This window comes from Pelodiscus sinensis, chromosome 31, assembly GCF_052426305.1.
Source record: "Pelodiscus sinensis isolate ZL-2025 chromosome 31, ASM5242630v1, whole genome shotgun sequence".
In the NCBI taxonomy this organism is placed as follows: domain Eukaryota; kingdom Metazoa; phylum Chordata; order Testudines; family Trionychidae; genus Pelodiscus; species Pelodiscus sinensis.
The window spans coordinates 2936167-2951512 of record NC_143082.1 but is presented as its reverse complement, the minus strand read 5'-3'; the positions used below and the strand labels follow the sequence as shown (position 1 = coordinate 2951512).

Genomic DNA, 15346 nt, shown 5'->3' with positions numbered 1-15346 from the left:
GGGGGGGGCAGTGTCTGGGGAACGAGGGGGGGCTGGGCACTAGTGGGTCACTAGTGTTTCACAAGGCCCGGCAGGCCCATCTGGGGCGGTTGGGTCCCCCAGCAGGGAGGCAGAGCTCTGGGAGGGTTTCATTGTAGCCACACACCGTGCGGGTTGACAGGCTGGCAGGGGAGGTGCCGCCCCACCCGTGTGGGGGACGGGGCAGCTGCTCAGGGGCCAGGGAGATTTGAACAGGCCTGGGGTTCCTGGCTGGCAGCACGTCCGTGGCCTCTGGGGGGGTCTCAGCGCGCTGCCCCCCCCCTTTGCCCCAGTTCTGCAGCTCCCATTGCCTACGGCCCGTGGCCAGTCTGAGCGGCTGGGGCGGTGCCTGTGGCAATGGTGAGTGGAGACCCCCTGACCCACAGAGGAGCCACTGCTGGGGGGAGATGGGTTCAGTGACTTCCAGGGGCCATCCAAGGTAAATGCCACCCCCGGCTCCCTCCTGAGCCCTGACACCCTCCCCCAGCCTCGAGCCCGACTCTACAGCCAGGCTGCCTCCTAGAGGCATCACTCCCCACCCCCTCCCCCACCCGAATTCCCTCCTAGAACCACAGCCCCTCCCCATCTCGGCGGAGAGTGAGGGAGGACAGGGGATAGACTGATGGGTGGGGCCTCGGAGAAGGGGCGGGGCCAGGACAAAACCAGGACGGGAGTCAAGGTTGGTCCCCAGCTCCTGAGCCCTGTGAGGACAACACAGGAGAGTGAGGGGGATTCGAGAGCAGCCTTCAACACCCCAAAGGGGGGTTCCAAAGAGGCTGGCGAGAGGCTGTTCTCAGTGGGGGCAGAACGAGGAGAAACGGTCTCAAGTAGCAGTGGGGGGGTCTCGGTTGGACATTAGGACGAACGATTTCCCTAGGCGGGCGGGGAAGCGCTGGGCTGGGTTCCCTGGGGGGGGTGGAGTCTCCATCCCTAAGGGTACATCTACACTGGTGCAATGAGGAGTAACAGTTAATCAAGGGAAGGTTTCCGATCGAACTACCGCGTCTGCACACGGCCAGTCAAATCGGGCCACCGGCATTTCAAAATGGCGACCGGCCGCGAATATGCTAATGAAGCATGGGATATTTAAATCCCGCGCTTCATTAGCAACTTTGGTATGCTTCATTTGCCTCCCTACTCCGAAGCAGGGGGCAAGTGTAGACGTACCCTAAAGGTTTTTAAGTCCAACTTGACAAAGCCCTGGCTGGGAGGATTGAGTTGGGTTGGTGCCGCTTTGGGCAGGGGGCTGGACTCGGTGACTCCCGAGGTCTCTTCCAGCCCTGGGATTCTATGACAAATGTTGCCGGGTCCTGTAGGTGCCAGCTCCCGCCAGCCACGGCAGCTCAACAGCCACTGGAGGCACCGCTGGGCAGCTCTTGGGAGGATCAGCTGTCTGGCGGCTGGGGGCTTTGGGACGGGGTCGGAGTGAGGGTAGAAGTGATCAGCTGTGACCCCAACTGCTCTCCAAGTGTGCGGGGGCCGAGATCTCCCTGCCGCAGCCCTTGGATTGGGAACAAATCGCTGGCTTTGCAAAGAGGCTCCAGGAGAGAGGAGAGACCCTCACTGGCCCCAGCACGCAGCCTCCTGCTGCTAGTGCCCCCTGAGCCTGGGAAGGGGCCTTGTGTAGAGGCGCTGCCCTCTATGGCCCTGGGGAGCAGAGAGCAGGGAACAAGTGCAGCAACTGAAGCCCCAGCCAGGCCTGTGTGACGGACCAGGCCGGGTCTGGGCACAGCTGAGGGCGTCCGCTCAGGGCAAATTGCTCAAACTCAGGGCTCCTTAGAAGCCCTGACTGGAGGCCCCTCCCAAATAGGCCACAAACCAGTCGCACCAAGCGCTTCACCTGCCTATCTGGCCAGCCAGAAGCCTCACGAGCAAAACCCCTCGGACACCCGAGTCCTTCCTGTGCCCCAGTCAGTCCCAGGCCTGCACACAGGTGAGGGGTTCTCTCACCTTCCCTGAACAGGTTCTTCCGGTCCCAAGAAACCAGCCACAGTTCCCAGGTCGATTTACCCTTTGGATCTTACCCACAAGATCACGCTGAGCCGGTCCTTTAGAATCTAACATCGAAAGGTTTATTACTACAAGAAAGAAAAGCCTGAGAGTAAGGTTGTTAAAGAATCGTACGTTACATACAACGACTCATCCAGTTCTCGATACAGGCTCATAGCAGAGATGTTATAACTGCTGGCTTTGGTGTAGATCCGATGTCAGGATGGGTTCACAGTTCTTTCCGGCTCGTGGTTCCCTGCAAGGCTGCTTCTGGGATCGAGAGCTGAGCTGAAGACAAAGATGGAAGGTGCCACATGGCACTTATATCCCTCTCCTGGCATCTTCTTGGCTGCAGCAGGTCACTGGTCAGTGGCCCATCCCCGTGTTCCATGCTGGTAACCCTTAGGTATCAGTCACATTCCTGAGATGTGTATTGGCACCCAGGGCTGGACAGAGACATGGGTGAGCCAGGCAGCTGCTCAGGGCGCCAACCGACGGGGGGTGCCTGATGGCAGCTGTAAGGGGCGTGCGGTGTCCCTTACAGCTGCCATCAGGAGCCGTGCGCCTGGCTCCCGCAGCGCCAGCCCCGCGACGCCAGCCAGCAGCATCCTTGCCCCACAGCAGTGGGGCTTTGCACGGCCCGGGGCGTGCGCCAGCAGCGTGGACCGGGCTGGGCTGGGCAGCGCATGAGCCATGCGCCCCGGGGTCAGGCCCTGGGCTGCACCCCAGTGGCCGTGGCCGGCACGCGCATGCGCCATGTACCCTGGGGGCAGGCCCGTGCTCCCTGGGGGTGTGGGCCTGCGCCCATGGACGGGCCTGCGCTTGCGCCCTGCGCCCGGGGTCAGCACCGCACGCCCAGGCCCAGGGCGCCAAAAGGGCTCGGGCCGGCCCTGTTGGCACCTAGAGATTCATCGTCTCCTTGCTAATTAGGATAGCCATAGGCTGATACCTCACATGGCCCCTTTCTACCTACGTTTGGGGCAAACACCCCCCATGGGTGCAGCAGTGATCTGGCTGCTTCCCTTAAAATCCAGTAACGTGAGACCCGGATTAGCATTGTCAACTCTCTGAGAGGAGAAAACCAAACACTGTAGCTGCACTTCTTCCCCAAGGCCCTGCCCGGCCCTGCCCCTTCCCTCAGGCCTCACCCCCCCCCCCCCACTCCCTACATCCTCCCTCCTTCAAAGCCTCGCTCCCCCCACTCTTACTCACTTTCACCAGGCTGGGGCAGGCTGTTGGGATATGGGAGGATCTGGGGGCTCTAACTGGGATGTGGGCTCCGGGGGGGGGGGCAGCGGTGGGGTTCAGGGTGCAGGAAGGGAGGCTGGGATGGGGCTGGGAGTTTGAATTAGGAAGGGGCTGAGGGCTCTGGTTGGCCGTGCAGACTCTGGGGTGTGGTTGGGATCAGGGGTTTGAGGTGCAGGAGGGGTTATGGGCAGGAGGTAGGGGATGAGGGATTTGGAATGTGGGAGGGGGCTGCAGGTTGAAGTAGTGGGAGGGGGTGAGTGAGCTGTGCTCAGGTGATGGCAGGAGAGTGGGTGGGGCTGAGTTTGGGGTGCTGAAAGGGCATCTTGGTGCAGGGTTGGGACAGGCGATTGGGCTCAGAATTGGGGTGCTGGCTTAGCTCAAGGGGCTGCTGGTCAGCGGGGCAGCGAGGCTAAGCCAGGCTTCCTGCCTGTCCCGGCTCCGCACTGCGTCCTGGTCGTGTCCAGCAGGTTCTGTGCCTTGGCTGGGGCAGGTGTGGTAGGAGGCTGCGCTTGCCCCCACTTACCCACTGGCGTACCAGCCGGTAAGGTCCAGGCAGCGTGAGAAGCCCCATGACCCCCAACGTGGAAGCTGGACGCGCTGGCCACTTCCCAGGTGCAGGGCGTGTGATGTAGCGGGTCTCTGGCGGCACCACTGGGAGGCTCAAAACAGGGTGAATCGCTCACAGACAGGGCTACTTACAGCCCACGCCTGGGGCCTCCAGGATAAAGCTCCAAGCCAGTCCCAGAGAGCAGGCCTGGCCTTTGGGCAAGGCGAACAAGGTGGTTCCCTTGGGTCCCGTGTATTCAGGACCCCGCGCTGCCCAGCACCTGGACACACCCACCTGGCCGCTCATTCTCTGCCCTGACTGGGAGCCGTGTGGCCCGGCCAGACCCAGCGTCCTGCCTTGGGCCCCGCGAACTCTTTGGCCGGGCCTGACAAAGGGCCACTCCTGTGTGCCACGCTGGCCAAGCAGGGAGTCACACGAGCAACTACTTAGATGGTCCCATTCTCCTGGCCACAGCCAGCGCCACTCCTCACGCAGACGGGACGTTCTGAAAACAGAATCCTCCAATCCCCAATGGGAGAGAGAGAGAATCCATCAGATTGCACCCACCAATTACCCAGGTCTTGGTGCAGGCTTGGGGCAGAGAGAGATTAATCGACTGTTTTATGAGTCTCTGGAATACAAGCTCCGTTAGGAGTCTCTTTGGGTCCAGTTCACAGCAAAGACGCTTCAGAAGTGAGGAGCTGGAATGAGGACAGAGACAGAGGAACCTCTGGGCCCTTTCACACCCTTGCCCATGTGTTGGGAATTCCGTGGTTCTCCCCGTGTGAAGGTGAAAGTACCTCCCCAAGTGGAGGCTGACACATAAGAGGTTACCGCTTGTCACTGTCTCACAGGTCGCACCCGCACCTGGCCCGTTGGTCCCTGGGCAGAACCCCCAATGGTGCGACAGCCCCTTCTTGGGGAAGTCCAGTCAGTGGCTTCCAGCCTGCCGGTCCCGGCCCTGATCTCCCCTGACCAGCCCCGCTCCTCCCGACCCCCTCCCGGCCAGCCCTGCTCCCTTCCCGACTGGTCCCCGTCCCCCACCCTCCCATCTGAGATCAAGTGTGTCCGGTATTTTTTTTTGAAACCATGTGGTAACTCTAGTTGCACAAGGTTTGGTGCAGACACAGGACAGTGGTTGCAACCTTGTTTGGCTTCTTCGTATCAGAATCCAATAGTCACAGGGCGGTGCCAGGACCGGTGGGGACTCGCCTGCCTGAGCTCCCCAGCCCCACTGACCGGACTTTGAACGGCCCCGTCAGCAGCGCTGCCAGGAGCCACCAGGGTCCCTGTTCAACCAGGCGCCTGGTTGAAAACGGGATACTTGGGTTTCAAGTATCCACCCCATTGGTCCAAGGAGCAGAGAAGATCCACCATGCAGGGGGTGCGGCCATGCCCCATACGGCCCCTGTGATTAGGTCGGGAGCAGGGCCCTGACACTAGCTCCAGGCCGCCTGGGGAGACCCCTGCACAGCATAGGGTAGGGGAGGGGCTGTCAGAGGCCAGGACCCAGCCAGAGCGGCCCAGCAGGGTTCAGTGTCGCCATGAATCCGGCCTGTGAGTGCTGAATGCTCAGGGCACAGGTCACCTGGGTCCTGGGGCTCCTGCTGCCAGGTCAGTGCGGGGGGCCGAACGGGGAATGTCTCCCTGCCAGGGCTGAGCAGAGCATCCCTCCTTTTTCAGATATCAACGAGTGTCTGGGGCCCAATCCAGTAAACTGCGGACCCAACGCCACCTGCAACAACCTGCTTGGGAGTTTCTATTGCACCTGTACCAATGGCTACAAGTCCAGCTCTGGGAAAGCCAGATTCCTGAACGCCAGTGAGAACAGCTGCCGGGGTGAGTTCTCCCCTGGCCCCCACCCTGCCCTGCTGGGGCCCCCTGCCCACCCTCTCTGCTCATCCCAGTCCTGGTGCTGCACCAGAGGCTGCTGCCAGCTGCAGTAAAGGCCCCAGATCCGCTCACTGAGCCTGTGAGAAGCTGTTCCCCCACAAATACACCCCTCACCATGGGGGGGGGGGAGCAGGATTTCCCCTCCCTCGGTCTTTGGTTTGGGAATAAATCGCTGGGTTTGCAGGGAGGCTCCAGGAGAGGGGAGGGACCCTCACTGGTCCCAGGACGCAGCCTCCTGCTGCTAGTGCCCACCCCCCCCCCGCCCCCCCGCTACAGGTGGGCTTCTCAATCTTTGTGATACCTCGACCCCCGTCTTAAGTTGCTCGCAACCCCCCCGGGGGGTTGGGACCCACCGTTTGAGAAACAATGGGCTAGGGGGCAGGGCCCTTACACTGGCTCCAGGCTGGCTGCAGGGGCTCCTGCCCAGAGACCACTGTCATAGGCCATGACGCTGCCAGAGCGGCCCAGCAGGGCTCAGTGTCATGAATCCGGCCTGTGAGTGCTGAATGCTCAGGGCACCGGTCACCTGGGTCCTGGGGCTCCTGCTGCCAGGTCAGTGGGGGGGCGGGCGAACGGGGAACGTCTCCCTGCCGGGCTGAGCAGAGCATCCCTCCTGTTGCAGATATCGACGAGTGTCTGGGGCCCAATCCAGTAAACTGCGGACCCAACGCCAAGTGCAACAACCTGCCTGGGAATTACAGCTGCACCTGCGCCGATGGCTACGAGTCCAGCACTGGGAAAGCGAGTTTCCTGAACGCGACTGAGAACAGCTGCCGGGGTGAGTTTTGCTCTGGCCCCCACCCTGCCCTGCTGAGACCCCCTGCCCACCCTCTCTGCTCATCCCAGTCCTGGTGCTGCACCAGAGGCTGCCACCAGCTGCAGTAAAGGCCCCAGATCCGCTCACTGAGCCTGTGAGAAGCTGTTCCCTCACCATGGGGCGGGGGGGGGGGGGGGAGGATTTCCCCTTCCTCAGTCTTAGGTTTGGGAACAAATCGCTGGGTTTGCAGGGAGGCTCCAGGAGAGGGGAGGGACCCTCACTGGTCCCAGCTCGCAGCCTCCTGCTGCTAGTGCCCCCGAGCCTGGGACGGGGCCTGTATGGACCACAGATACAGCCCAGCGTGCGCTGCCCCGTGGGCCTGGGGAGCAGGGAGCAGGCGCAGCACCAGATGCCCCAGCCACGGCCTGATCAGAGTCACCAGCTTTCATCAACCCAAGGCCCCATCCCCCTCTCACTTCATTCCCTCCCTTGGTGGCTCGTTTCGCCCCATACTCACTGCCACCAGTTTGGATGCAGGAGGGGCCGAGGGCTCTGGTTGGCCCTGCAGACTCTGGGGTGGGGCTGGAGATTAGGCGGTTTGAGTTGCAAGAGGCAGCTCCAGGCCGAGGGATTTGCAATGCAGGAGGGGGCTGCAGATTGGAGCGGAGGATGGGGGGGTTGGGATGTGGGAGGAGTGAGGGATCTGGACGGAGATGCTGGCTCTGGGGAGGGGCTGGGGATGAGGAGTTTGGGGTGCAGGAGGGTCTCTGGGTGTGGGGGTTCAAGGTTGGGACAGGCACTGGGCTCAGAGTTAGGGCAAATTGCTTTGAGACTGGGCAACTTACAGCTCAAGCCTGAAGGACCCCCATGGTGAGGCACCAAGCCCGTCACAAAGGGCCCTGCTGTTTGCCACATTGTCCAGCGAGGAGTCACCCAGCTAATCCCTTTAGACACCCCAGCACCTCTGGGCCACAACCAGCACCCTCCTTACACCGATGGGAGGGTATGAACCAATCTGTACGGATTCTTCTGATCCCAGAGGGCCAGCCACGTTCCCAGGGTAATTCATACCCAGGAAAGAGAGAAACAGAGAGAAAAGCTTGCAAGTAATATTGTAGAAGGAATCAAATTACACCCCCCAAACGCACCGCTCCTGGCGCAGGCTGGTAGCAGAGGTGGATTGATCTGCAGTTTGATAAGTATCCGGAACACGCCCTCGGGATCGGTCATCGGTCTTCCAGAGTCCAGTTAATAGAAAAGATGCTTCAGAAGTGATGAGCTGGATGAAGACAAACGGAGGAATCTCTGGGCCCTTTTACACCCCTTCCCCTGTGGAGGGAATTCCATTGTTCCCCCCCCCCGTGTGAAAGCACCTCCCCAATCGGAGTGTGTCACGTGAGCAGGTCACCTGTCCGTGCGGGACTCAGTCCGTAGCAGCCGTCGCTGACCTGCTGGTCTGCAGGGTCACAGCAAAGTTCCTCACCTGGGGGCTGGCCCCACTCGAGGTGCATTGTCAGAGAAGTGCTGCTAGTCACGGGAGGGCAGCCCCTCCCCCTCCCCGTCCTTCCCTCCCCCCCCCCGCTACAGGTGGGCTTCTCAAGCTTTGTGATACCTCGACCCCCGTCTTAAGTTTCTCGCAACCCCCCCGAGGGTTGGGACCCAGCGTTTGAGAAACAATGGGTTAGGGGGCAGGGCCCTTACACTGGCTCCAGGCTGGCTGCAGGGGCTCCTGCCCAGAGACCACTGTCATAGGCCAGACGCTGCCAGAGCGGCCCAGCAGGGCTCAGTGTCATGAGTCTGGCCTGTGAGTGCTGAATGCTCAGGGCACCGGTCACCTGGGTCCTGGGGCTCCTGCTGCCAGGTCAGTGGGGGGGGCGAACGGGGAACGTCTCCCTGCCGGGCTGAGCAGAGCATCCCTCCTGTTGCAGATATCGACGAGTGTCTGGGGCCCAATCCAGTAAACTGCGGACCCGACGCCAAGTGCAACAACCTGCCTGGGAGTTTCTCCTGCACCTGCGCCGATGGCTACGAGTCCAGCTCTGGGAAAGCCAGATTCCCGAACGCCAGTGAGAACAGCTGCCGGGGTGAGTTCTGCTCTGGCCCCCACCCTGCCCTGCTGGGACCCCCTGCCCACCCTCTCTGCTCATCCCAGGCCTGGTGCTGCACCAGAGGCTGCTGCCAGCTGCAGTAAAAGCCCCAAATCCGCTCACTGAGCCTGTGAGAAGCTGTTCCCCCACAAATACGCCCCTCACCATGGGGGGGGGGGGCAGGATTTCCCTTCCCTCGGTCTTTGGTTTGGGAATAAATCGCTGGGTTTGCAGGGAGGCTCCAGGAGAGGGGAGGGACCCTCACTGGTCCAAGTGTGAAGCCTCCTGCTGCTAGTGCCCACCCCCCCCCTCCCGCTACAGGTGGGCTTCTCAATCTTTGTGATACCTCGACCCCCGTCTTAAGTTGCTCGCAACCCCCCCGGGGGGTTGGGACCCAGCGTTTGAGAAACAATGGGCTAGGGGGCAGGGCCCTTACACTGGCTCCAGGCTGGCTGCAGGGGCTCCTGCCCAGAGACCACTGTCATAGGCCATGACGCTGCCAGAGCGGCCCAGCAGGGCTCAGTGTCATGAGTCTGGCCTGTGAGTGCTGAATGCTCAGGGCACCGGTCACCTGGGTCCTGGGGCTCCCGCTGCCAGGTCAGTGCGGGGGGGCGAACGGGGAAAGTCTCCCTGCCAGGCTGAGCAGAGCGTCCCTCCTGTTGCAGATATCGACGAGTGTCTGGGGCCCAATCCAGTAAACTGCGGACCCAACGCCAAGTGCAACAACCTGCCTGGGAATTACAGCTGCACCTGCGCCGATGGCTACGAGTCCAGCTCTGGGAAAGCCAGATTCCCGAACGCGAGTGAGAACAGCTGCCGGGGTGAGTTTTGCTCTGGCCCCCACCCTGCCCTGCTGGGACCCCCTGCCCACCCTCTCTGCTCATCCCAGGCCTGGTGCTGCACCAGAGGCTGCCGCCAGCTGCAGTAAAGGCCCCAGATCCACTCACTGAGCCTGTGAGAAGCTGTTCCCCCACAAATACGCCCCTCACCATGGGGGGGGGCAGGATTTCCCCTCCCTCGGGAACAAATCGCAGGGTTGGCAGGGAGGCTCCAGGAGAGGGGAGGGACCCTCACTGGTCCCAGCTCGCAGCCTCCTGCTGCTAGTGCCCCCTGAGCCTGGGACGGGCGCTGTATGGACCACAGATACAGCCCAGCGTGCGCTGCCCCCTGTGGGCCTGGGGAGCAGGCGCAGCACCAGATGCCCCAGCCACGGCCTGATCAGAGTCACCAGCTTTCATCAACCCAAGGCCCCATCCCCCTCTCACTTCATTCCCTCCCTTGGTGGCTCGTTTCGCCCCATGCTCACTGCCACCAGTTTGGATTCAGGAGGGGCCGAGGGCTCTGGTTGGCTCTGCAGACTCTGGGGTAGGGCTGGGATTAGGCGGTTTGAGTTGCAAGAGGCAGCTCCAGGCCGAGTGATTTGCAATGCGGGAGGGGGCTGCAAATTGGAGCGGAGGATGGGGGGGGTTGAGATGTGGGAGGAGTGAGGGATCTGGACAGAGATGCTGGCTCTGGGGAGGGGCTGGGGATGAGGAGTTTGGGGTGTAGGAGGGGCTCTGGGTTTAGGGGTTCAAGGTTGGGACAGGCGCTGGGCTCAGAGTTAGGGCAAATTGCTTTGAGACTGGGCAACTTACAGCTCAAGCCTGACGGTCCCCCATAGTAAGGCACCAAGCCCGTCACAAAGGGCCCTGCTGTTTGCCACATTGTCCAGCAAGGAGTCACCCAGCTAATCCCTTTAGACACCCCAGCACCTCTGGGCCACAACCAGCACCCTCCTTACACCGATAGGAGGGTGTGAACCAATCTGAACGGATTCTTCTGATCCCAGAGGGCCAGCCACGTTCCCAGGGTAATTCATACCCAGGAAAGAGAGAAACAGAGAGAAAAGGTTGTGAGTAATATTGTAGAAGGAATCAAATTACACCCCCCAAACGCACCGCTCATGGCGCAGGCTGGTAGCAGAGGTGGATTGATCTGCAGTTTGATAAGTATCCGGAACACGCCCTCGGGATCGGTCATCGGTCTTCCTGAGTCCAGTTCATAGAAAAGATGCTTCAGAAGTGATGAGCTGGATGAAGACAAACGGAGGAATCTCTGGGGCCCTTTTACACCCCTGCCCTGTGGAGGGAATTCCATTGTTCCCCCCGTGTGAAAGCACCTCCCCAGTCGGAGTGTGTCACGTGAGCAGGTCACCTGTCCGTGCGGGACTCAGTCCGTAGCAGCCTTCGCTGATCTGCTGGTCTGCAGGGTCACAGCAAAGTTCCTCACCTGGGGGCTGGCCCCACTCGAGCTGCATTGTCAGAGAAGTGCTGCTAGTCATGGGAGGGCAGCCCCTCCCCCCCCGTCCTTCGCTCTCCCTCCTCCCCCCGCTACAGGTGGGTTTCTCAATCTTTGTGATACTTCGACCCCTGTCTAAGTTGCTTGCAACCCCCCGGGGGGTTGGGACCCAGCGTTTGAGAAACAATGGGCTAGGGGGCAGGGCCCTTACACTGGCTCCAGGCTGGCTGCAGGGGCTCCTGCCCAGAGACCACTGTCATAGGCCAGACGCTGCCAGAGCGGCCCAGCAGGGCTCAGTGTCATGAGTCCGGCCTGTGAGTGCTGATTGCTCAGGGCACCGGTCACCTGGGTCCTGGGGCTCCTGCTGCCAGGTCAGTGGGGGGGGGGGGCGAACGGGGAACGTCTCCCTGCCGGGCTGAGCAGAGCATCCCTCCTGTTGCAGATATCGACGAGTGTTCGGCGTCCTATCGGAAAATCTGCGGACCTGATGCCATGTGCCACAACCTGCCTGGGAGTTTCTATTGCACCTGCTACAATGGCTACAAGTCCAGCTCTGGGAAAGCCAGATTCCTGAACGCAAGTGAGGGCAGCTGCCAGGGTGAGTTCTCCCTTGGCCTCCACTCTGCCCTGCTGGGACCCCCTGCCCACCCTCTCTGCTCATCCCAGGCCTGGTGCTGCACGAGAGGCTGCAGCCAGCTGCAGTAAAGACCCCAGATCCGCTCACTGAGCCTGTGAGAAGCTGTTCCCCCACCATGGGGCGGGGGCGGGGGGGGAGGATTTCCCCTTCCTCAGTCTTAGGTTTGGGAACAAATCGCTGGGTTTGCAGGGAGGCTCCAGGAGAGGGGAGGGACCCTCACTGGTCCCAGCTCGCAGCCTCCTGCTGCTAGTGCCCCCTGAGCCTGGGACGGGGCCTGTATGGACCACAGATACAGCCCAGCGTGCGCTGCCCCGTGGGCCTGGGGAGCAGGGAGCAGGCGCAGCACCAGATGCCCCAGCCACGGCCTGATCAGAGTCACCAGCTTTCATCAACCCAAGGCCCCATCCCCCTCTCACTTCATTCCCTCCCTTGGTGGCTCGTTTCGCCCCATACTCACTGCCACCAGTTTGGATGCAGGAGGGGCCGAGGGCTCTGGTTGGCCCTGCAGACTCTGGGGTGGGGCTGGAGATTAGGCGGTTTGAGTTGCAAGAGGCAGCTCCAGGCCGAGGGATTTGCAATGCAGGAGGGGGCTGCAGATTGGAGCGGAGGATGGGGGGGTTGGGATGTGGGAGGAGTGAGGGATCTGGACGGAGATGCTGGCTCTGGGGAGGGGCTGGGGATGAGGAGTTTGGGGTGCAGGAGGGTCTCTGGGTGTGGGGGTTCAAGGTTGGGACAGGCACTGGGCTCAGAGTTAGGGCAAATTGCTTTGAGACTGGGCAACTTACAGCTCAAGCCTGAAGGACCCCCATGGTGAGGCACCAAGCCCGTCACAAAGGGCCCTGCTGTTTGCCACATTGTCCAGCGAGGAGTCACCCAGCTAATCCCTTTAGACACCCCAGCACCTCTGGGCCACAACCAGCACCCTCCTTACACCGATGGGAGGGTATGAACCAATCTGTACGGATTCTTCTGATCCCAGAGGGCCAGCCACGTTCCCAGGGTAATTCATACCCAGGAAAGAGAGAAACAGAGAGAAAAGCTTGCAAGTAATATTGTAGAAGGAATCAAATTACACCCCCCAAACGCACCGCTCCTGGCGCAGGCTGGTAGCAGAGGTGGATTGATCTGCAGTTTGATAAGTATCCGGAACACGCCCTCGGGATCGGTCATCGGTCTTCCAGAGTCCAGTTCATAGAAAAGATGCTTCAGAAGTGATGAGCTGGATGAAGACAAACGGAGGAATCTCTGGGCCCTTTTACACCCCTTCCCCTGTGGAGGGAATTCCATTGTTCCCCCCGTGTGAAAGTACCTCCCCAATCGGAGTGTGTCACGTGAGCAGGTCACCTGTCCGTGCGGGACTCAGTCCGTAGCAGCCGTCGCTGACCTGCTGGTCTGCAGGGTCACAGCAAAGTTCCTCACCTGGGGGCTGGCCCCACTCGAGGTGCATTGTCAGAGAAGTGCTACTAGTCACAGGAGGGCAGCCCCTCCCCGTCCCCGTCCTTCCCTCCCCCCCCCGCTACAGGTGGGCTTCTCAATCTTTGTGATACCTCGACCCCCGTCTTAAGTTTCTCGCAACCCCCCGGAGGGTTGGGACCCAGCGTTTGAGAAACAATGGGTTAGGGGGCAGGGCCCTTACACTGGCTCCAGGCTGGTTGCAGGGGCTCCTGCCCAGAGACCACTGTCATAGGCCAGACGCTGCCAGAGCGGCCCAGCAGGGCTCAGTGTCATGAGTCTGGCCTGTGAGTGCTGAATGCTCAGGGCACCGGTCACCTGGGTCCTGGGGCTCCTGCTGCCAGGTCAGTGCGGGGGGGGGCGAACGGGGAACGTCTCCCTGCCGGGCTGAGCAGAGCATCCCTCCTGTTGCAGATATCGACGAGTGTCTGGGGCCCAATCCAGTAAACTGCGGACCCAACGCCAAGTGCAACAACCTGCCTGGGAATTACAGCTGCACCTGCGCCGATGGCTACGAGTCCAGCACTGGGAAAGCCAGATTCCCGAACGCCAGTGAGAACAGCTGCCGGGGTGAGTTCTGCTCTGGCCCCCACCCTGCCCTGCTGAGACCCCCTGCCCACCCTCTCTGCTCATCCCAGGCCTGGTGCTGCACCAGAGGCTGCTGCCAGCTGCAGTAAAAGCCCCAAATCCGCTCACTGAGCCTGTGAGAAGCTGTTCCCCCACAAATACGCCCCTCACCATGGGGGGGGGGCAGGATTTCCCTTCCCTCGGTCTTTGGTTTGGGAATAAATCGCTGGGTTTGCAGGGAGGCTCCAGGAGAGGGGAGGGACCCTCACTGGTCCAAGTGTGAAGCCTCCTGCTGCTAGTGCCCACCCCCCCCTCCCGCTACAGGTGGGCTTCTCAATCTTTGTGATACCTCGACCCCCGTCTTAAGTTGCTCGCAACCCCCCCGGGGGGTTGGGACCCACCGTTTGAGAAACAATGGGTTAGGGGGCAGGGCCCTTACACTGGCTCCAGGCTGGTTGCAGGGGCTCCTGCCCAGAGAGCACTGTCATAGGCCAGACGCTGCCAGAGCGGCCCAGCAGGGCTCAGTGTCATGAGTCTGGCCTGTGAGTGCTGAATGCTCAGGGCACCGGTCACCTGGGTCCTGGGGCTCCCGCTGCCAGGTCAGTGCGGGGGAGGGGGGGGGCGAACGGGGAACGTCTCCCTGCCGGGCTGAGCAGAGCATCCCTCCTGTTGCAGATATCGACGAGTGTCTGGGGCCCAATCCAGCAAACTGCGGATCCGACGCCACCTGCAACAACCAGCCTGGGAATTACAGCTGCACCTGCGCCGATGGCTACGAGTCCAGCACTGGGAAAGCGAGTTTCCTGAACGCGACTGAGAACAGCTGCCGGGGTGAGTTTTGCTCTGGCCCCCACCCTGCCCTGCTGGGACCCCCTCTCCACCCTCTGCTCATCCCAGGCCTGGTGCTGCACCAGAGGCTGCCGCCAGCTGCAGTAAAGGCCCCAGATCCACTCACTGAGCCTGTGAGAAGCTGTTCCCCCACAAATACGCCCCTCACCATGGGGGGGGGCAGGATTTCCCCTCCCTCGGGAACAAATCGCAGGGTTGGCAGGGAGGCTCCAGGAGAGGGGAGGGACCCTCACTGGTCCCAGCTCGCAGCCTCCTGCTGCTAGTGCCCCCTGAGCCTGGGACGGGCGCTGTATGGACCACAGATACAGCCCAGCGTGCGCTGCCCCCTGTGGGCCTGGGGAGCAGGCGCAGCACCAGATGCCCCAGCCACGGCCTGATCAGAGTCACCAGCTTTCATCAACCCAAGGCCCCATCCCCCTCTCAGTTCATTCCCTCCCTTGGTGGCTCGTTTCGCCCCATGCTCACTGCCACCAGTTTGGATGCAGGAGGGGCCGAGGGCTCTGGTTGGCCCTGCAGACACTGGGGTGGGGCTGGGATTAGGCGGTTTGAGTTGCAAGAGGCAACTCCAGGCCGAGGGATTTGCAATGCGGGAGGGGGCTGCAGATTGGAGCGGGGGATGGGGGGGGGGGGTTGGGATGTGGGAGGGGTGAGGGATCTGGACAGAGATACTGGCTCTGGGGAGGGGCTGGGGATGCGGAGTTTGGGGTGCAGGAGGGTCTCTGGGTTTAGGGGTTCAAGGTTGGGACAGGCGCTGGGCTCAGAGTTAGGGCAAATTGCTCTGAGACTGGGCAACTTACAGCTCAAGCCTGACGGTCCCCCATGGTGAGGCACCAAGCCCGTCACAAAGGGCCCTGCTGTTTGCCACATTGTCCAGCGAGGAGTCACCCAGCTAATCCCTTTAGACACCCCAGCACCTCTGGGCCACAACCAGCACCCTCCTTACACCGATGGGAGGGTATGAACCAATCTGAACGGATTCTTCTGATCCCAGAGGGCCAGCCACGTTCCCAGGGTAATTCATACCC

General features: G+C 61.5%; 1 protein-coding gene across 1 annotated transcript in view; it reads left to right on the top strand.

Moving 5' to 3' along the window:
- The first annotated feature begins 5346 nt into the window (after window positions 1–5346).
- Window positions 5347–15346, top strand: part of LOC149520909 (adhesion G protein-coupled receptor E2-like) — a 38503-nt gene continuing 28503 nt past the window's right edge. Inside the window, exons 1-7 of the mRNA XM_089774865.1 lie at window positions 5347–5359; window positions 5486–5641; window positions 6318–6473; window positions 8249–8536; window positions 9205–9360; window positions 13320–13532; window positions 14148–14303. Coding sequence (XP_089630991.1) covers window positions 5347–5359; window positions 5486–5641; window positions 6318–6473; window positions 8249–8536; window positions 9205–9360; window positions 13320–13532; window positions 14148–14303 — 1138 coding nt within the window. The remainder of the gene's footprint in view (window positions 5360–5485; window positions 5642–6317; window positions 6474–8248; window positions 8537–9204; window positions 9361–13319; window positions 13533–14147; window positions 14304–15346) is intronic.